The sequence below is a fragment of the Brassica napus genome (assembly GCF_020379485.1).
Source record: "Brassica napus cultivar Da-Ae chromosome A1 unlocalized genomic scaffold, Da-Ae chrA01_Random_24, whole genome shotgun sequence".
Taxonomy (NCBI): Eukaryota; Viridiplantae; Streptophyta; class Magnoliopsida; order Brassicales; family Brassicaceae; genus Brassica; species Brassica napus.
In genome coordinates this window covers 7026-29592 of record NW_026013908.1, presented here as the reverse complement: position 1 = coordinate 29592, position 22567 = coordinate 7026, and the positions used below count along the sequence as shown (strand labels likewise).

The 22567-nt window shown below is 30.5% G+C and overlaps 1 protein-coding gene across 1 annotated transcript; it reads left to right on the top strand.

Moving 5' to 3' along the window:
* Positions 1-18791: 18791 nt before the first annotated feature.
* LOC125593892 (nucleobase-ascorbate transporter 7) lies at positions 18792-21801 on the top strand. Its single transcript, XM_048770255.1, has 13 exons — positions 18792-19183; positions 19275-19372; positions 19466-19642; positions 19710-19810; positions 19884-19959; positions 20030-20089; positions 20171-20355; positions 20445-20541; positions 20662-20748; positions 20836-20894; positions 20982-21151; positions 21230-21390; positions 21480-21801. Exons 1-13 carry the CDS (start codon positions 19060-19062, stop codon positions 21696-21698), a joined length of 1614 nt encoding a protein of 537 aa, XP_048626212.1. The 5' UTR covers positions 18792-19059; the 3' UTR covers positions 21699-21801.
* Positions 21802-22567: the final 766 nt, after the last annotated feature.

The following is a 22567-nucleotide window of genomic DNA, read 5'->3' as shown; positions in this document are numbered from 1 at the left end:
TAAAAAGTGTGAATAAAAAAAATATTTTGCCACAAGTTGAAAAAAAAAAATTTGAAAGGCGGAGAAAGAGTTTTGCGAGGAAGCTACGCAACATTGTAAGTAATTGAGTTTGCATGATTTGTTGATTCTTCAAACCATTCATGTATGTACATATTTATGTTTATATTGGACAATAAGTTAAATATTTTTTTTTTATATTTCTTTAGAAAGACCAAACAGGAAGAACACCATGCAGAGCAGAATTGTTCATTGCAAGCCGTAAGAAGTCTGATGGAACTTTTGTTTGTGAAGAAGCAAAGAGTCGTGCGGTTAGTTCCTTTAAATATAAAAACTTATAACTAATATTTATAAAGCTATTAAATTATACATGTTTATATTGTTTAAATATTTCAGGATGAACTCACACTTTTGATGAGTGAAAATCTTTCAGTTGAAAGATCAAATATCACTGCAAGTTTAGACGATGAATATTCCAAAGTTTTTGGACAAGAGCGATCAGGATGAGTCTGGTGCCTAGGATGTGGACCTACACCTTCAAAGCTATTGAAAATGTCCAATACTCCAAATTTAGAAGCGTCAAATTCTGATGTTTTTGAGCTAAAGTCACAAGTTTCAGGATTGCAAAGTCAAGTCCAGAATTTAGCAGAATTGATCCAACAATTAGTTGGTGCTACTACTGTTCAGGTTATTTTATACTAATTACTGTTTTATATTTTATTGGTGTATTATATTGTGTACTAAAAATTAGTTTTTATATCTAGACTAATGGAGCGGTGCCAAATTTAGCTTGTGTTCTGTCAAATTGGCCAATGAACCAAATTTTTTGCTGATATTATTCTGAGGTACTTTACGAGTTTTATATTAAACATTTATTTATCTAATATATTAAAACAGAGTCCTATTTTTTATCTACTGTTAACAAGTTATACTAGCACCATCTAAAAATTACTTAATATGACATATTTTATTATTTACATTAATAATAAAACAAATATAAATATAAATTTATTTTTAAGTATAACAAACTATGTTGAGAAAGAATCTAACAAAATCATACAAATCTTCTAAATATTTTTATAAAATAACACTTAATTAATTTCGTAAATACTAATATAACTTTATAATTCAATGTAATAAAAAAATTATTATAAAATAAGAAAATAAAATTCTATACTATTTTTATATATATTTTAATTATATTATGTATTATATTAAAATGAAGTAATATATGAATTAAATATGGGTAAATTTATATATTTTATTTTTAAAATAGTTTCATTTAAATAAATTATCATTCATCATTAAAATGTGTTAAAATTCGAAAACTATATTATATTTTAATAAATTTATAAACATAAATTTATTAACATAGGTTAAACTTTTATATCTACAACTACATATTATTTTATTTTTTATTTTGAAACTCTCAACAATATATTGTTAAAAAAAATTAGTATACAAAACTATAATAGTTTATAACCAACTTTAGTTCATATACTATTTAAAAATATGTTATTAGAAAACTATGAAATTTTAATAATTCATTCAAAATATTAATGTCAAATCAAATTTAATTATAAATATATATTAATATTAATTATAAAAATATTCTGAGAGATATATAAAAATCTTACCGAAATTAAAATTATTTATAAAATAATGTATTAGTTTAGTAACAAAAAAATTTCGAAAATCATATAATTTCCCACCTCAAATATAGTTGTGTAATTTTCCAAACAATTTGACAAAATATAAAATTTTAAAAATAAGTATGCAAACTTAAAATGATAATGTTTAAATTTTCAAAAGGTATAATCATAGATAATAAAAAATAACTTCTTGAAATGTAACACGAAAAAACAAACTATGTTATAAAAATAAAGTAATCTAATATTTTGAAGTCTTAGTTTAATAACAAAAAGAAACGAAAACTTCATAACATCCAAAACATATTCTATATCAATAAACTTTACTAAAATAATAAGTTTATATTCACAATATATAACACTAAAATTAAAATTATATATTTATAATATTTATAATAAATCAAAAGAGTACATTCATAAAATAAAAAATATCCGCACGAATGTGCGGGTCAAAATCTAGTTTAGTTTAAGCATTAGTCTTTTTTCAAAAGAAATAAATCTAATCTGATATTTTTTTACAGGCAACCCAAAACAGAGATCATGTGGATTAGAGTACGGCACATGCACTTTTAATAATTAAGTTTAAAGCATTGGTTGGATTATTTATTTTATTAGCTACTATGGTTTTTATGTTTGGTTCTCGTTGTAATATTAGACTTTTGTATGCATTTTGATATTTATCTGAAAAATAATTTCTTTTTATTATTAATATTTTTTATTATTTTAATGAATTTAATTTGTAATTATTGGATGAAAATATATTATTTCAATTACATAAGTGATGCGTGAGTATTAGTAGCAAGTATGCAGAGCCGGGTCTGGATACAAGCCCATCAAACATTTACTTGAGGGCCGATCAATATAGAAATTAATTTGGGGCCATTTTCTCAAATGTTTAAATAGCTGATATGGTTATAGCGGATGTTACATGAGTCGAACTGTTAGCAGTCCGGATTTGAAACCCGACTATTGCTCTTTTTTGTACAATATTTTTAAACAGAAATAAACTAACTTTACTTAAAAGAAAAAGGCAATATAGTAATAGCAAAATAAAAAGGAAATAGGATAATGATCAGCATTAACTAGATAAATTCCTCAGGAAAAAAAATCAGTTATCAAAACCTAATCAATTGTTTTCTAGTTATTCCCTTAGGTTTTGTTTAGGTTTTGTTTAACTGATTAGGTTTTGATAACTGATTTTTTTTCCTGAGGCAACTTTTGTTTCTCCTACAGACTACATCATCTACGAACCATTGTCTATCTAAAGTTTGTTAATTATTAGACTTTTAAAAGTCCACTACAGACTCATCTCTTTTATACCTAGTCTTCCGATCATCAATTTATTTATGTTAATGATAAATTATTTTTACATTAAGTTACATGGGCCAATTTTTTTTCTTTGCTTTTAGTCTTGCAAATGTCAGGCACAGCCCTGCAAGTATGTTAAATGATGCAACAATGATATATTAACATCAATTAAAATAAGTGAAACCATTTTTCCAATCACTTAAACAAATGCGTTACAATTATAGTATCAATTGTTATAACTGATAACACATTTTCCATCGTTTATAAGAAGTAACTAGATCTTGACCCGCGCTTGGAAAGCACGGGTTTGTTTTTGTAATTAAATATATTTTAAACAAATTTCTATATAAGATAGTGTATAAGTTTTAGCATATTTATCCAAATCACGGATCAAACCGTACCAAACTGATAAACCAAAACTGAACTGAATTACAAACCGTATATCTATGACTGAAAAATTGAAACTGAACCGAGAACCAAAGAAACCAAATGAGTATTTTTAAATAAAAATTATATATTTAAAAATATTAATTGCATTCAATTTTTAAATAACCAAATATCCTAAAAATACTATTTATAAACCGGATAACACGAAAACTTTAATTAACCGAATATTTTTATTTGGCTGATAAATAATTTAGTCAACCAAAAGTATAATTTATGTATATAATTATTTAATTCAAATATATATATATATAACAATGTTTAATATAACACATAGTATCAAAACTATTTTCAAAATAATATTATGTTTTTAAATAAGTAGATTTTGTTCTGAAACACAATTCTACTGCTAACCTATTTTAAAGTATTGATATAGTGTTAATAAATAACAAAGTGTTTTCAAAGTTCTTAGAAGTTATCACTAACCGATTTATAATTGGTTAGCCTAAATATCTAACATAACAGAAAATAAATAACAATTTTCTGAAAATACAGCAGATGGAAAGATTGAACCCGTTTTATGTAGACCATAATCATACTATGGATTCGTATAGGAACTGGTTTGGTATTAAATAATACAACCAAGATGGAATATTAAGTTACAAACATCATGATAATGTTGAAGTGTTCACATATATTACATGGGTTAATGAAATCAATTTAGTTAATAAGGTTGGTATAAAATAATGGTTGATCTCTGTAAAAGATGCAATTTTTTTCCACGGATATTGTATTTTGTTTATAGTCTCCGAAGGTATTAACTATTAAATAAATCACAAGTAACCATAAATACAAATATAGGGTGAACATTATTTAATAATAGCACAAAATAATTATGATGGAATAATGCGTATATAGTAAATGTATACGTAGAGAATTAGGTTAGTACCATTTTTTATGACTTATTTGCCAATGAAGAATAATTAAGTTAGTAGTAAGAGAAATAATAGGAATTCTAGTTAAATGAAATGGTCCAACTATGACTTTTTTTAAGTAGATTTTTAGGACTCCTTTTTTTAATAGTATTGATGCTAATATTAACATCACATATTTCAAATGATATAAAAATGCATCATCTAAAAAACCTGAAGCAAGTTGGTGTAGACACCATCTTCACCAGTTGAGAGCAGTCAGTTGCAAACACCACTTCTGAGATTCGTAGGGTCTTCATGCACTCCATCGCCCATATCAAAGCTTCACATTCAGCATGTAAAGATGATAGACTTTTGCGAATAGACATGGCACCCATCATAGTATCAGTTGATCCACCTTCTTTATAAACCCATCCTTGTCCTGTGCACGAGTCTTGTGCCCTCCATGCTCCATCTATATAACATCTATTTGTATCACATGTAATGAGGTGATCCACATGTGACGATCCCGTATTTGGAGAATCACTGGTCTGTGATTCGGCCCACATGACACTTTCTGTTTCCGCAGTCCGGAGGAGATCGAAAGGATCCCTTGTCTGATTTTGATAAATTTTTCCATTCCGATTTTTCCAAATAAACCATAGAATCCAGGAAAAATAGCTCAAATCTGGTTCTTTTGGTAACTGCCAAAAACGATAATCCATGTTTGTAAAAATGGATGAGGTCAGAAATATCCCTGGGCAAGACGGAACATTAGATAGTGCCCAAATTTGAAGTGCAAAAGGACACTCAAAAAACACATGATTAATAGATTCTTCCTCAGCCGCACACAATTGACATTGCATATCACATTTAATACCACGTGAGTGAAGATTCCTATACACCCGTAAACAACCGGAAATTATTTGCCAAACAAAATGTTTCAATTTTGGTGAACACTGCAGTTTTCAAGATTGCGCCAGTGAAGGGTTAGTATTCGGTCCCATATCAATATTTGTTCACCCATATCAGGAAATAATTTTGCAGTACGATATCCAGATTTAATTGTATATCTACCGTGATCCGTAAAGTGCCAGCCATATGAGTCTGGATTAGGGTTACGACTAATGGCTAAACTCAGTATAGTACTCACATCGTCCTGATGAACATATGCATTGAGTAAATCCACGTTCCAAGACAGATCAACTGGATTAATGAGATCCTCCACCTTAAGTAATGGATTCAAAAATTGATTAGAAAACTTTGGGGTTGCTGACCTCGGGCGAGGAGCGGGGATCCAAGGATCATTCCAGACTGAAATGCTTGAACCTGTTCTCACTCTTTTGATTAGCCCTTTATTAACCAGAGATCTAGCGGATGTAATACTTCTCCATCCATACGAAGGAGACTATGATCTAATAGGATCCAAAGGATCTGAATTTCGATAATTTCGTCCTTTGAAAACTTTTGCAAAAGAGAATTAGGTTTATCAATTAAACGCCATAACTGTTTCGCTAATAAAGCCGTATTTAAATTCTGAATATGTCTAAAACCGATGCCCCCTTCAGTTTTATACTTACACAACTTGTCCCACGAAAACCAATGCATTCTTTTTGAATTACCACTGCCGCCCCACCAAAAATGGGCAACTGTACTTACAACGTTTAGAATAATCGATGCACATAATTAAATCATTTATGTTAAGCGTCACAAAATTTAAATCAGTTATGATAAGGGATGCATTATAGTATCATTTACTATAATTGATAGAAGTATAACCATCAGTTACTAAAACGATGCCTTATATTGCATCGTCACTATCGGAATAAATTATTAAAGTGATTGGTAATACATTTGTGTCATTCTATAAGTGATATAAAAGTTAAAAATAAGTGATGTTACAGACCTCGTTTTTTTGTAGTGAGGACACCTCTAATATTATTTATTAATTTAATATGATAATGATTTTTAAATAATATATTTGATATAAGCAATAAAACGAAGAAAATTTTGACAACATAAGAGTCGTATTGGTATACATCAGAGGATCTTAATAATAAATTCTATCATGCTCTAACAAAACAACGCCGTGTTCGTAATAGGATCGTGGGATTCTATGATACTGATGGAAACTAGATAATTGATGAACAAATGTAGAAAAGGTTACAGTATATTATATCGATGATTTGTTTTAGACAACTTTTCTCTCAAAATTCGAAAGTTTTTTGGATGAGATTACTCTTACCATCACCCGCAGATGAATCAGCGGTTAACCAGGCTAGTAACCAAGGATAAAATACGACAAGTCATGTTTATGATGCATCCAAATAAATATCATGGATCAGATGGAATGACGACTCTATTTTTCTAACACCCTAAGCATATAATAAAAAAATATCTACTGGAAACGGTCAATAATATTTTGATCTCTGGGAAACTGGACAAAAGGTTAAATATTACAAATATTTGTTTGATTCCTAAAACGGAGAGGCCTATAAGGATGACAGAGCTCAGACCTATAAGCTGATGTAATATAGGATATACGATTATATCTAAGGTATTATGTCAGAAATTAAAAGTTTGTCTTCCCTCACTTATTTTGGAAACACAATCGGCCTTTTATTACTGGAAGATTGATCTCTGACAATAAGCTCAGGAGATGTTTCATGGATTTAGGACTAACAAAGCATGAGTAGACAAATTTATAGCCGTAAAGACGAATATGAGTAAAGCTTATGATATAGTTGATTGAATTTTTATTCAAGAGCTTCTTTCCAAAATGGCGTTTGATCATCACTGGACCCAACTAATGATGGAATGTATTACCTCGGTACAGTACAGAGTTTTATTGAATGGTCAACCAAAGGGACACATAACTCCACATAAGGCTCTACCATAGGGAGACCCATTATCTTCTTATTTATTTGTTATGTGTACGGAATAATTGGTAGCAAATATTAAAAAGCCTGATAGAAAGAAAACATCTGAGGGGTTAAAGGTTACAAGGGCTTGTCCTCCAATTTTTCATCTGCTCTTTGCAGACAATAGTATTTTCTTTTGCAAAGCACAAAGAGAAGAATGTCAAATAATTCTCAGGATTCTAAAAGAATACGAAGTGGTACCGGGTCTGCAGATAAATTTTGAAAAATATTTGATTCAATTAGGTCACAAGATTGAAGAATCCATCAAAAAAAAACTACGGAACATTTTAGTGATATATAATTTAGGCAGAATGAGATCATATTTGGAAATCCTTGAGAATTTGGGAGGATCCAAAAGACAAGTTTTTGGTTTTATTCAAAATTGTTTAAATAATAGAGTATATGGATGGACCTTCAATTTTTTCACCAAAAGGAGAAAAGAAGTGATTATATAAAATAAGTGGTAACGGTTTTTCCAAACCATGTAATGTCATGTTTTCGCATACCAAAAACGGTAACGAAGAAGCTAACGAGTGTAGTGGCACAATTTTGGTGGAGTCGAGAGGGCATACTAGAGATATGCAAAAAAAATTATGGAATAAAATATGTAGTCCTAAGGATGATAGAGTCTTAGGATTTAAAGACCTCACATATTTTAAAACAGCTATGCTTGGAAAGCAATTTTGGAGATTGATAGAGAAACCGAACACATTATTCTCTCGTGTATTCGAAGGACGGTATTTCACGAATGCATCACCCCTGGAACAAATTATATCGTAGTCGTCGTCCTACTGCTGGCGCGGTATTGTGTGTGAGGTATGTCTGTGATAGCTTTGTAGCAATGACTAATCAAAAGAGTAGGATCATGATCATCTATCTCAATATGGAATGATCCTTGGGTCCTTTTCGGTCTCTCCATTGAAGGCCTTCTACTGGAAAGTACGCTGTCCACCTAAGATGAACCATTTTTTTATGGCAACTGGTATCAGGATGTTTAGTGGTTAAGATAAATTTAAGAGCAAGTGGAATACAAGAGGATACAATTTATGCACGATGTGGAGCACTTGAGGAATCCATAAATCATGTTTTTTTTAATGTCCACCAGCGGTTCAAGTTTGGGCACTCTCTCAAATACCATTGAATCCAAACATTTTCACACTCAATCACTTTTTACAAACATGGATCATTTATTTTGGAGGGTTTTTCCGGAATTGAAAGATCATCAATTTGCATGGATCTTATGGTACATATGGAAAGGAAGAAACAACAAAGTATTTAGCAATTTGGATATTGATCCTAGAGATACTCTCAAATTGGCAAAAACAGAGTCATTACTTTGGACTGAGGCACATATATCACTTACACAGGGAATCGATCAAACTTGATTATCAGTAGAAGCAGTAGTATAGTGCTGTCTATCCCAGGTAGATGATGTTTTACGGATGAATCATGGAAAAATCAGAAATCTATATGGGACAAGGATGCTATAGCGAACTGGAAGGTTTAGATGGTTTAATAAAAGAAAGAGAGAATACAAGAGCGAATCAATCGCCACTTCAGTCAAAAATAGAAGCTCTCATTAGGGCAATGGAATGCATGAAGATTCTCAGACAATTTATTGTTATATTTGCAATAAATTGTTCTCAGTTGGTGAAGATGGTTTTGGAACCAGAAGAATGGCCAGCATGTGCAAGTTATTTGGAAGACATAAAGATCTTTAAGAAAAATTTCAACAACTCAGAGCTCATTAATATACCACAGACTTTGAATTAAATGGAATGGCAAACAGTTTCGCACGCAGTTTCGCACGCAGTGGAGCTACCAGTTTGTTTTGCAGAATATATATGAATATGTTTAAATTTCTAAAAAAAAAGGATAGAACAAAATAAAACAAATCTTTCGTAATATTATATAAACATGAAGTAAATCGGTAAAGTAAAGAAGAAATAATCAAAATTAATGTTTCATTGATCAACAAAGTAGGGATCCAACATATTGTGAAACTATAAGCATTAATTTTGATCAATGAAACATTAATTTTGATTATTTCTTCGAGTATATTAAACCTATAAAACCATTAGCATCCTTGATTTGTGTTTTGATTTTAGTGATTGCTAAATCCTTCGATCAAGCACTTCCTCCTTATCGCGTACAACCGTTCTATCTATTATTTGCTTTGTTTTCTGTTTTCTATTATTGATATAGCTTAGTCTGAAACCTAGTCTATTGTATGAATATGGAGTTTTTGTGGATATGATCCTCAAGTGCTACATCAAACATCTTATTTGAGAGACTTGCTTGAAGATTAATTAGAGTATATCAGTTTACCTGCAAAACAAATTTTCTAGCCAGAACGATTTTTTCCGCCAAAACCTCAAAATCGAGTTTTCCCACCAAAACGTAATATCGAGTTTTTTCCGCCAAAATTGCAAAATCTAGATTTCTTGCCAAAATCGCCAAATCAATTTTCGCCAAAACAACAAATCAAATTTTCCAGCCAAAACTGCAAAATTGAGTTTTTCCGCCAAAACCATAAAACCAAATTTCCCCCCGAAAAACGTAAAATCGAGTTTTCCCTCCAAAATCGCAGGATCGAGTTTTCCCGCCAAAGCAGCAAAATCGTGTTTTCCCGCCAAAGCAGCAAAATCGTATTTCCCGCCAAAACAGTAAAGTCTTGTTTTACCACCAAAACTGTAATATCGAGTCTTTTCGCCATACAGCAAAATCGAGGTTTCCGCTAAAACCGCAAAATCAAATTTTCCGTTAAAACCGCAAAATTGAGTTTTTCGACCAAACCCGTAAAATCAATATTTTCAACCAATAACAAAATATCGAGTTTTCCCACAAAAACCGTAAAATTAAGTTTTTCTGTCAAAATCGCAAAATCGAGTTTTTCGCCAAAACAACAAAATCGAATTTTCCCGCCAAAGCAGCAAAATCGAGTTTTTCCGCCAAAACCGCAAAGTATCGTTTTCCGTCAAAACTGCAAAATCAAAATTTCCCGCAAAATAACAAAATTGAGTTTTCCGCAAAAACCATAAAATCGAGTTTTTCCGCAAAAGCCATAAATTCTTATTTTCTGTTAATCATGCAAAATCTTATTATTTGCCAAAACATCAAAAAATTGGAATTCCTCCAAATCTTGTTTTCCTGTCGAAATCATCAAAACCGCAAAACATTTTTGATTATATTGAATATATTTCAATAAAATTACTATAATTATCTAAATCACTAGTTAATATTATTTGCTTTTGTTTTGAAAGATATTAGGTTAAAGTAGGATCAGGACCGGATCTCACCGTAGCTCCAAACGAAAGACGCCCCTTTTTATTTCCACTACAAGAGATAAATGCTCCTTTTGGCTTTCACACATGACTAACTCGACCAGAAACACACATTTTTCGCTCAACAGTTCTCAGCAATAAATTCTCGGCAAAGGCGGATCTACTTAGTCCAGCATGGGGGCAGCTACCACCACTCTAATTTTAAAGATTAGTGCAACTTACAAAGATATTAAATGGATGCCCCACCAATAACTCATTTTCTGCCCCCTTAACCACTTTATTTAAAGAAAATTAAATTTGAAAGAGGAAATTAATAGTACATTATTCTTATGCACATTTATTTTATACATTACATAAGTCTTCTTACAATGTTTACTGATATCAAAATATTTAGTCCTCCGGTCTTCACATGCTACGTTACTAAATCTAGGTTTATGTTTTGTCAATTCTTCTAATTTTTTAATTGGTTTAATTTTTTATTATTGTTCTATTTTTACCATACTCTACAGATATAGTCATTCACTACAAGAAAACGTAGCCATAACGACTACGCGACTATGAAAGTGTGGTCGTAATTTTATGACGACTTTACAACTAAAATCGTTGTAAACTAGACGTAAACTTAGACCGACAAATTCCCGTCGTAAATTTGACGTAAAATTATGACATATTTATGACGACCTTTACATTTTTGTAAAATTGTTATTACATTACGACTAAATTACCTCAAAAAGTTTGCATCTAATTAACGACTAAATTACGAGTAAAATATAAGGTTGTTGAAAACGTAATAAATTTTTGTATGTATGGTTGGTAAAAATGGTGGTAATATAATTGTTAAGTATTAGTAAATTTTATAATGTAGTAAATTCGTTGCAACATTCCCACCTACCAAATTAGAAATTTTCCTAAAAATATGCTATGCTCTCTCATTCTAAAGATGCACAAAAAAAAAGAAAACAAGAGTTAAAAAAATGTTTCATGGTGGCAATATATGTGGACTCCAGAGTTGGATGTATGCACATAAAGATTTTTGTGGGAGTAGTGAAAACGAATTTCTCAACGGGCAGAGATATTCATGTACCAGGCCGGGAACACACCTCTTACACAGGACATGTAAAATGTTATGTCCATGTCGTAAGTGCAAGAGTACCAAGTTTGCGTAGCGAAACGGTTTGGAAACATATTAAATAGAAGATTTACCTCACATTACTACATTTGGTTTCAACATGGAGAACGTGATAGTAGGAATGAAGCTAGTAGTAGTCACTTTGAAGATGGCGGTAGTTGGGAAGAACCTAGTCATTTGCATTCTGAAAGTAGTTACCCCAGGAGGATCAGACTGTATATCATGATAGGATGCATGATATGGTTACATATGGATTTCGTGAAACAACCTCAGTGGTTCCTGCCAAAAAAAAAAAAAAAGGAAAAGGAACCTAACTTGGATGCAAAAGTTCTGTATGAAATGCTAGACGCAGCTAATCAGCCAATTTATAAAGGTTGTAGAGAAGGTCTTTCAAAATTGTCATTGGCAGCTAGAAGGATGAATATCAAAACTGGTCATAACTTACCTGAAGTTTGTATGTATGCATGGACTGAGTTGTTTAGAGAGTATTTGCCTGAAGATAATTTGTCTGATGAATTTTATTATGAGATTCATAAACTGGTTCCTAATCTTGGGTTACTTTCGAAGATAATAGATGTGTGTAAAGACAATTGTATGATCTACTGAAAGAAATATGCAGAATTGTTGGAGTGTCGATTTTGTAAGAAGCCACGATATAAACCGTAAGGACGTCGACGGAATAGAGTACCGTACCGGTGAATGTAGTACTTACCTATTACTGATAGGCTGAAAAAATTGCAGCAGCGATGAGATGGCATGCGGATTATACTTAGAAGGAAGGCGAGGTCAATCATCCCTGAGATGCAAATCCCTTGTATGCTAAAACTTCATCGAAAGAACTCTTACCCGCTTATGTACGTCGTCACTTATTCCCTACAAAACAACATAATATATATGATCTTGAGAGATAGAAAAATGACGAAGCAAATATATAAGAGGATAGTAAAATATTTGATGGAGAATAAAAATTTTGGCACTTGATTTTATTACATTCTTGGTTTACTAGTATATAAATCTAATCATGCAGAGATTTGGATATGGTTGTTCGAAAGATGAAGCTGAGTTTATTGGGTAAGAAAATTTTAATAGGCTTGTCACTCTTTCTAATTAAATGAAATGTAAACTTACAAATCTATACTATTATTTGAGAAGTGAATTTGCTTATTTGTCATCTTCTCCATTATTCTAAAATAAATCATTAGTTTTTATAAACAATTTTAATTAAACTGACTAAAGTGTTCATATCTTTGATGAATAATTATATAATTCATTATTTAACTAACTATAGATTAATATTATAAAATTATTTAAAAAATAAATTGACAACGGGTTTGAAGAGAAGATAATTTCATGTATTTATTTTGTGTTTATCTAAATTTTTCGTTCTTGTTTGTTAAATTTTATTATTAATAGCATATATACAATTAGAAACATGGATTTAAAATTAAAAACTTATTTTATTTGGTCTAAAAAAATCTAGTGACACTAAAAAGATTATAAAAAATTATAACCCATAGAGAAAATAGTTTAGATTTTGGTACTACCGAATAAACCGAATGTATATTATTTTTAAGAAGCCGCAATATATAGATATGGCTAAGTATATAAACCGATCCAACAAAATAAACCAAAGAAAACAATTAATTAAAATATATATTAGTATACTTATATATAAGTTTTATAATAATCTGTATTTGGATCAATATTTCCAATAAAAATAAAAAACAGGCTATAATATTAGTCATTTAATCAAAAACTAAATATAAGATAAACGTAATCATGATATTATCGGTAGATATTGTTAATATCTATTTATTAATTAACTGTTCTAAAGATCATGATAATTATATATTAAATATATTTTTAAAATAATAATATATATCATAAGAATAAGTTAATGTTTATTAATTTTTTTAAATACATGATAAATATAAATATAAATATATATATATATATATATATATATATATATATTTATATATATATATATATTAACATAAAAATTTAAACAATAATACTAATTAAACTAATGATTTATACTAAAGTTTTGATATCTGTAATGAATAAATATATAATTCATTATTTAACTTACTTCAAATTAATATTATAAAATAATCTAAAACAATAAATGGTCAACGTGTTTGAAGAGAATATAGTTTCATGTATTTATTTTGTGTTTATCTACATTTTTTCGTTTTTATTTGTTAAATTTTATTGTTAATAGCATATATACAATTAGGAAACTTGGATTTAAAATTAAAAACTTATTTTATTTAGTCTAAAAAAAATCTAGTGACACTAAAAAGATTATAAAAAATTATAACCCATAGAGAAATTAAATAGTTTAGATTTTGGTACTACCGGATAAACCGAATGGATATTATTTTTACGAAGCCGCAATATATGTATATGGCTAAGTATATTAACCGATCCAACCAAATAAACCAAAGAAACCAATTAATTAAAATATAGATTAGTATACTTAAATATAAGTTTTATAATTATCTGTATTTGGATCAATATTTCCAATAAAAATAAAAAAGGCTATAATATTAGTAAATAAATCATAAACTAAATATAAGATAAATGTAATCATGATATTATCGGTAGATATTGTTAATATATATTTATTAATTAACTGTTCTAAAATCATGATAATTATATATTAAAATATATTTTTAAAAATAATAATAATATATATATATCAGTAGAATAAGTTAATGTTTATTAATTATTTTAAATACTTGATAAATAAATAAATATATATATATATATATTAACATAAAAATTTAAACAATAATATTAAATAAACTAATGATTTATACTAAAATCATGTAAAGATGACAAATCAGCAAATTCACTACTGATATTATTATTGATAAGAGCATAATTGGTTATTCAAGCGGCTAATATATATTCAACAGTAGTATTTGTTATTTTAGTAATAATACATTCACTTTCTGGAAAATTATGTTAAAGTTACTTGGTAGCTGCGGTAACATATAGTCATTAATTGTATCAACTTCCATATTTCTTGGACTTATTATCACTCTTCCTTGGTAAAATTTTGGGTTGCACTCGTTGGAAAAACTAATACTGTATACACCTTTTACAATCTCCTCCATTGGGTTCTCACATTGAGTTATCAGTAAATCCTCAGGTATATCTATTTCCACTTCTCCAGAATTTGGCTCGTTTATCTTCCCATTCTCTATGTCAAGAATCCATTTAGAGAAAGCTTCAATTTCCCTTGATCTAAACCGGTGAATTTTAAATAATTGTATAGATATTTACATAAATGATATATGAGTATTTATATTAAACACAAAATACCTAGCCACAACATTAGAGACGTTTCCATTGCATCCACTACAATGAAACAGAGTGCTTTTCTATTCTTCCCCTTATTCGCTACGTGTGGACTATCATCATCAGGATCGTCTTCACATGGATGAACTGTCGACCGACCACACGCAACAAAATACCACTTTGGAGTGGTTTCAATGGAAACAATCTTGCAAAGCGTAACACATCCCCCCCCCCCCCCGACAGGTAATATGTCATGGCATATTTTTTCTAAATTATTAAATTTTTTTTCTAAATTATTAAATTTGTTTTAGTATTAAAATACTAAGTAGATGTATATAATTAATAACAATATATTTGATTTAAATAAAAAAAAATAAAAAAAAATAAAAAATAAGTAAAAAAAAATAAAAAAAAAGTAAATTTATTTTTTATGTTTTCGAATTATACTTTTTCAAATTCGAACTTTTTTCTAAATTTTTTTTTGAAATTATATTTGAAACTATTTTTAAAAATTTTTTATATATTTTTTAAGTATTTATTTATATATTTATTAGAATCCTAAATTTCACATTCCAAAAACCATACCCCACCCACCCCTCAACTCTAAGCCCTAAGTCTATATTAGTTAACCCTAAGAGTATAATTATCTTTTACCCTTCATTAAAAGTGAGGGTAAAAGTGGTTAGTGTAAATATGAAAAATGGTACTACGAATGTGGTATTTGTGATAATTTCCCATTATTTTTTTGGTGTTATTTTTATTTCTTATTCTTATTATTAAGTTGCAAGAATAACATTTATTTGTTACTTAATTTGAAAATAGTATTTATTTGTTTTTTATTTTTTCTAAATATTTTATTGGAAATGGAAGTATCTTTTCAAAATATTTTCAAAATATCTTCCTCCAAAAGAGAATATTTTGAAATATTAATTTTTTTTATTTACAACAAGTGCCTTATATTTACAAAAATTAAAAATGAACTCTATTTACTTTTAAATTTTCCAAGATTTTAAGAGAATTATAAAAAATTGAAATAAAAATTTATTTAAAAGACTATTATGTAAAAAAAAAATCTCATTCTACTTTATTTTAATAAAAACTGTTTTTCCAAAATAATGTGTTTCAGTTATAATGATTTAAGTTTGAAAGCTAAAAGACCATTTGAAAATAACAAATTATGATTTTATAATAAAGAAATACAATTTTATAAGAAATAGTAACTTCTATTTTAAGTAAGAAATGAAAATAACAACAAACATGAAATGTTATTATCTAATACATTACATATTGATTTTTTTTGTCAACATGGTTGGTTAGTTTGAGCGTTTATTCAGTTATTATGAGAGGTATTTCACAATACATGTATACATATCAGTGCCGGCTCTATACGAGTGCCGAAGGCGCAACAGCACCGGGTCCACCAATTTCAAGGATTTAAATTTGGTCTTGTGTGATATTGCAAATAATTCTGTGAAAGTCAAAGATTTTTTTTGGTGTGGTGCAGCGTTTGTATTCTTTGTTTGCTAATTCTGTAAAAAGATGGGATATTTTGAAAGCAAATGTGAAAATTTTTACTCTTAAGCAATTATCAACAACCCGATGGGAAAGTCGTATTGAAAGTATTAAAGCTATAAGATTTCAGATTATATATATAAGAGAAGCTTTATTTCAAGTGAATGAAAATGATAATGATCCTTTGATTCAAAGTGAATCAAAAGTCTTTAGCAATAAAATAACTTAGTAGTTTTGAATTTATATTATCTAGTGGTATTTGGTTTGACATATTGCATGTGGTGAATATGGTTAGCAAAAAATTACAGTCAAAGGATATGCAAATTGACATTGCCATGACCGAGGTAAGTGGACTGATTTCTTATTTTAAAAAGTATAGAGAAACTGGTTTTGTTGATGCTATGATGAAAGCAAAATAAATTGCTAATGAAATTGGTATTGAACCAGTTTTTATTCAAAAACGTGTTATTCGTAGAAAAAAAAACAGTTTGATGAAACTAGTGATAATGAAACTATATCTGAAGTAGAAGATAATCTTAGGATTCAATATTTTTTGTATATAATAGATCATGCCATTAGTTCTCTTGATAAGAGATTTGAACAATACAAACTATATGAACATATTTGGTTTTTTATTTGATTCTGCTAAGTTGAAGATACGTGATGATGATGATAGATTAAAATCATGTTGTAGTTTTTTAGAAAATAGTTTAAAAACTGAAGATTTGATAGATATAGATGGGGATGAACTTTTTCTTAAACTTAAGTTTCTTAAAGAACGTTTACCAAACAAAAGGATGGGTGCATGTGATGTTTTGAATTTTCTTGTAGAATTTGATAGTTTTCCTAATACTACAACTGCATATAGAATCTTACTAACTGTTCCTATTACTGTTGCTTCTGCAGAAAGAAGTTTCTCCAAACTGAAGCTTTTAAAGTCATATCTAAGAGCATCTATGTCACAAGAAAGATTAAGTGGATTACCTTTAATAGCAATTGAGAATAGTTTTTTGGAAGAATTAGATGTTGAGTTTTTGATTGATGATTTTGCTTCAAAGCATGTAAATAGAATGGTTTATTTTGTTGAGTGATTATGAGAGAAGTTTCCAAGAATAAGGACTTGTTTTGTTTGTTTTTTTTTAATTGTAACAGTTATGGTTATTTGTTCTCTGTATTTGAACTTAAGACAAAAAAATGGATGCACTTTTGTCTCTGATTTTTATTAGTAAAAAGTTTATTTGGGGCCCTTTTTTGAATGATAGCACCAGGTCAAGGTAGCGACTGAGCCGGGCCTGATACATATATCCTTAGTTTTATTTACTTTGATTAATACAATGTTTAAAGTTGAGTTTAGTTTAACATTCTTGTGCTTTTAATTTATATTGAGATTTTGTAGGTTTTAGTAATTTCAAGAATTTGGTTTAATAACATCAAACTATATATTTGTTTATTTAGCTAGATAATTCTTTATATATTAATACAATAAAAAGTTCTTAAAGATAACAACATATTTTAAAATAAAAATATTAATGTGTTTATCCAAAAATAATATTTTTAAATCAATAAAAGTTCAAAATAATTTTAAGAAATTGAAAAATTTGTAAAACTAATATAAGTATAATTTTTTATTTAAATTTGTTTTGTCTTTAAACTAATAGTATATTTATTAATAAGTATCAATATATTATTATGCCCGCATGTGTGGGCAAAACACCTAATAATTAGTAAAGATGTAGAGATTATTAGGTCAGTGGCATAAATTATAAATATTAAGAAAAATTAGAGTTAATTTCTAATTGTACTTCACTTTTAATAGATTAGATATATTGTAATAATAATAGAGATAATTTATTTTTGGTTAGATAATTAATTCTGCTTGTTTTTTTGGTTATGCCGCCCAATCGCCCACCCTATTTTCTGTAAATCATTTTAAAAAATATTGTTCCGGTCGTTGATGTTTGCACTCGAGACCTTTCCAACTCTTGTCTTTGGCTGACGAGGGACGAAACACTAAGAGCTGCCGACGCCGGTGCGTAATTTGGTAGAAGTGTTTTGAACAATTCTTAAACTGAAAGCATTACATGTCTTTGTCAATTGTTTTCATTTGTACAAGTAATATTTGTCAGGTTTGCAATGAAATATATACTTGTCAGTTTTTTTTGTGAAAGTTAAACGGATCAGAGAGCCTTGATGTTTTATTTTGTAGAAGTAATATTTTTCAGTTATACAATATTAAGTTTTATTAAAAATGACAACGATATCTAAATCTTAATCGGCACTCAATGTTCTAGTTTCTAGAGTTAAATTCTTTTAAAATTTTAAAGTACTTTAAATGTCTCTTTTCCTCTTCCTCTTCACATTTAAGCTTTGCATGGGTTCCGTGTTCTCCAAGTGGTTCTTTCTTTTCAAAAGTCTTAAAGAAGACGCGCAAAATCAACTCTTTTGACGTTTCTTTCTTTATATTGACGGTTTCTTCTTACGTAAATTCCCCGACAAATGTCTTTCTCTGTTCTCACTTCATCTTCTTATTCTTCTTTCACTTTCTCACTTTCATCAACATTTTCAGCACTTTCGGTGTAAACAGCTCCAACATCACTCTCTCTATCTCTCTCTCTCCTGAGTTGCGTTTGAGTTTTTCATCAGAAGTGAAAGAAAATGGCCGGTGGTGGTGAAGGAGGAGGAGCAGCGCTGCCCCCAAAACAGGATGAGCTTCAACCACATCCGGTGAAAGATCAACTTACTTCCGTCTCTTATTGCGCCACCAGTCCTCCTCCATGGCGTAACCCTCTTCTCTCCTAATTTCACATCATTTGTGCAAGTGTCATATGTAATATAACTGATCAAGAATCACTGTTTCTTTTTTGGATCAGCTGAGGCAATACTTTTGGGGTTTCAGCATTACTTGGTGATGCTTGGAACAACGGTACTCATCCCAACATCTTTAGTTCCACAAATGGGTGGAGGAAACGTAAGTCTTTCTTCTCAGACAAATCAGTTCCCATGAACATTGTTGAAAAGCTCTGTTCTTTAATGTCTTTGGATGTGTGTTCATTTGTTGTAGGAGGAGAAGGCAAAGATGATTCAGACATTACTATTTGTTTCTGGACTCAACACTTTATTACAAAGCTTCTTTGGAACTCGTCTTCCTGCCGTTATTGGAGCCTCTTACTCTTATGTACCAACCACGCTTTCGATCATCTTGGCTGCTCGGTACAACGACATTTTGGATCCTCAAGAGGTTAGTCTGAGGATTTAATCTGTTTCTCTGTTATGTTTTAGTCATTAATTTGAGTAAAACATTGTAGAAGTTTGAGAGGATCATGCGTGGAATACAAGGTGCTCTTATCGTTGCCTCGCTTCTTCAGATCGTTGTTGGCTTCAGCGGCCTCTGGCGCAATGTAGTTAGGTTAGCTTAGACGATTCTTCACACCAACAGATTCTCTTGTGCTACTTCTTAATGTTTTTTTTTCTCTCTCAAGGCTCTTGAGTCCTCTCTCTGCAGTTCCTCTGGTTGCACTCGCAGGTTTTGGACTTTATGAACTCGGTTTCCCTCTGGTGTGTCATTGCTTCTCTCATTGGTTTTTATGACATTTTCTTGAGCACTGAGTATCTTATTTTCTTGCAGCTAGCTAAATGCATTGAGATTGGATTGCCTGAGATTATCCTTCTACTCATATTCTCTCAGGTTAAAGCTCTGTGCAATGCTCTTCTTGTTATTTCTAAACAGATGTTAACCAGATTCATTTGTTTTGGCTTCTTTCTTCAGTACATTCCTCATCTCATGCGAGGAGAAAGAGATGTTTTCCATCGATTTGCTGTGATTTCTTCTGTGATTATTGTCTGGATTTACGCGCATTTTCTCACCATTGGTGGGGCCTATAAGCACGCAGGAACCAACACTCAGACAAGCTGCAGAACAGATCGATCGGGCATCATAAGCGCCGCCCCATGGTAATGAAATGATTTCTTTTATCTTTGACCATTCTCTAGTGGCATTGTGCTACATTCTTACAGTATTGATGTTATCTTGATAATTCCAGGATAAGAGTGCCTTATCCTTTCCAATGGGGAGCTCCAACATTTCATGCTGGTGAAGCTTTTGCTATGATGGCTATTTCATTTGTTTCACTTGTTGAGGTTAGTATTCATGTAAACATCTTTCCTTTTGGATGCAACATCACTAAACACTTGTCTTAAATTTCATACTTATTTCATTGAGCGTGTTCATGTTCTTGCTCTTGTGATTCTTGGAAACAGTCCACAGGGACTTACATTGCTGTATCAAGGTTTGCAAGCGCAACTCCTCCCCCACCGTCTGTTCTCAGCCGCGGAATCGGTTGGCAGGTAATATTGTAAAACATTGACCTCAATGTGTTTTATCGCCATTGCTCTAAGATTGTGTATTTATGGCATATACATTTATGTATATAGGGTGTTGGAGTTCTTCTCTGTGGATTATTTGGAGCAGGAAATGGAGCATCTGTATCAGTGTAAGACACATTCCTCTAAAAACCAGATGAAGTCAGTCACAACAGTCTTTGCTGAAAATTCTAATGGCTTTTCTGATGGACTTACAGAGAAAATGCTGGTTTGTTAGCGCTAACACGCGTTGGTAGCAGAAGGGTAGTTCAAATTTCAGCTGGTTTCATGATTTTTTTCTCCATTCTTGGAAAATTTGGAGCCGTCTTTGCTTCTATTCCAGCTCCTATATTTGCAGCATTGTATTGCCTGTTCTTTGCATATGTTGGTATGTTTCTTGAAACGTCTTTCTTGGTTTGAAACCGCGAATGAGTATTTCTAAGATTCAAATGAATAATAATTTCAGGTGCTGGTGGTCTAAGCTTACTTCAGTTCTGCAATCTAAATAGCTTCAGAACAAAATTCATTCTTGGTTTCTCGGTTTTCATGGGATTATCAATACCACAATACTTCAACGAGTATACAGCTATTAACAAGTATGGACCAGTTCATACAAAAGCCAGATGGGTAAACAAAACGAACAAACATACTGTTAATTTTCTGAAATCCTCTAGCTTATGATAATGCCTGATTGTTTTCCTTGTTGTTCTTCACAGTTCAATGATATGATCAATGCTCCATTCTCTTCTGAAGCATTTGTTGCCGGGATGTTAGCATTCTTTCTTGATGTAACATTGTCATCTAAAGATAGTGCCACGAGGAAAGACCGAGGGGTGTTTTGGTGGGATCGTTTCATGTCGTTTAAATCCGATACTAGGAGTGAAGAGTTTTACTCTTTGCCTTTCAATCTTAACAAATATTTTCCTTCTTTGTGATATTGATGATGCTTATATAAGATTTCAATGGCTTGATCCTTACTCTTCTATGTATAACATTTTGTATATTTATCAACTTTGAATTATTTAAAGAGTTCAAGGATTCCTTGTTTGGGATAATGTTATTGAAACCATAGGATCTCATAGTTTTGTTTACAACAGCACTCCTTCTCTATCACTACACGAAACACTCACATCCACTCTATGTTGATTTCTTTCCACCTCTCTCACTCGTTTGTTTGTGATCAACATGAAATAAGATATAAAAAGATACACTTGATTTGTTAACTTGGTTCAACCCATTAGCGTGATAGTGTGTACATCCGGAACCAGATCAATCTTGACAATTCACCAAGAAAGAAGAGTACATCTCAATCTTAGAACTCAATGTTCAACAAGAGAGAGAGAGAGAGAGAGAGAGAGAGAGAGAGAGAGAGAGAGAGAGAGAGAGAGAGAGAGAGAGAGAGAGAGAGAGAGAGAGAGAGAGAGCTCAAAATGACTCAATTAAATAGTTGATTAAAGAAGAAGGTAGGGGTTTTAGTATTTATACCCAAAGCACTTGTGCAACAATAAAGCCTCTATAACAACAAGAAAGTTTGCATTTCTCTTTTCTTCTTCTTTGGTCCAGTGATACACACACCATAAACCAGTTTCCTTTATTCTCAGTTAGCTCGAACCGATATTGACCAGAAATTGAATCTGTATATCAGTATTCTTCATCTTGATTTAGTTTCCTTTTACTTCTTCTTCCTCCTCTTCACTTAACAAATTGTACCTACCACTAAAAGAAATATGGGCATTGGTAGCACATCATGGTAGCATGAATTCACAAACCGTTACCAAAAGTGACTAGTTAGGATATATAACTG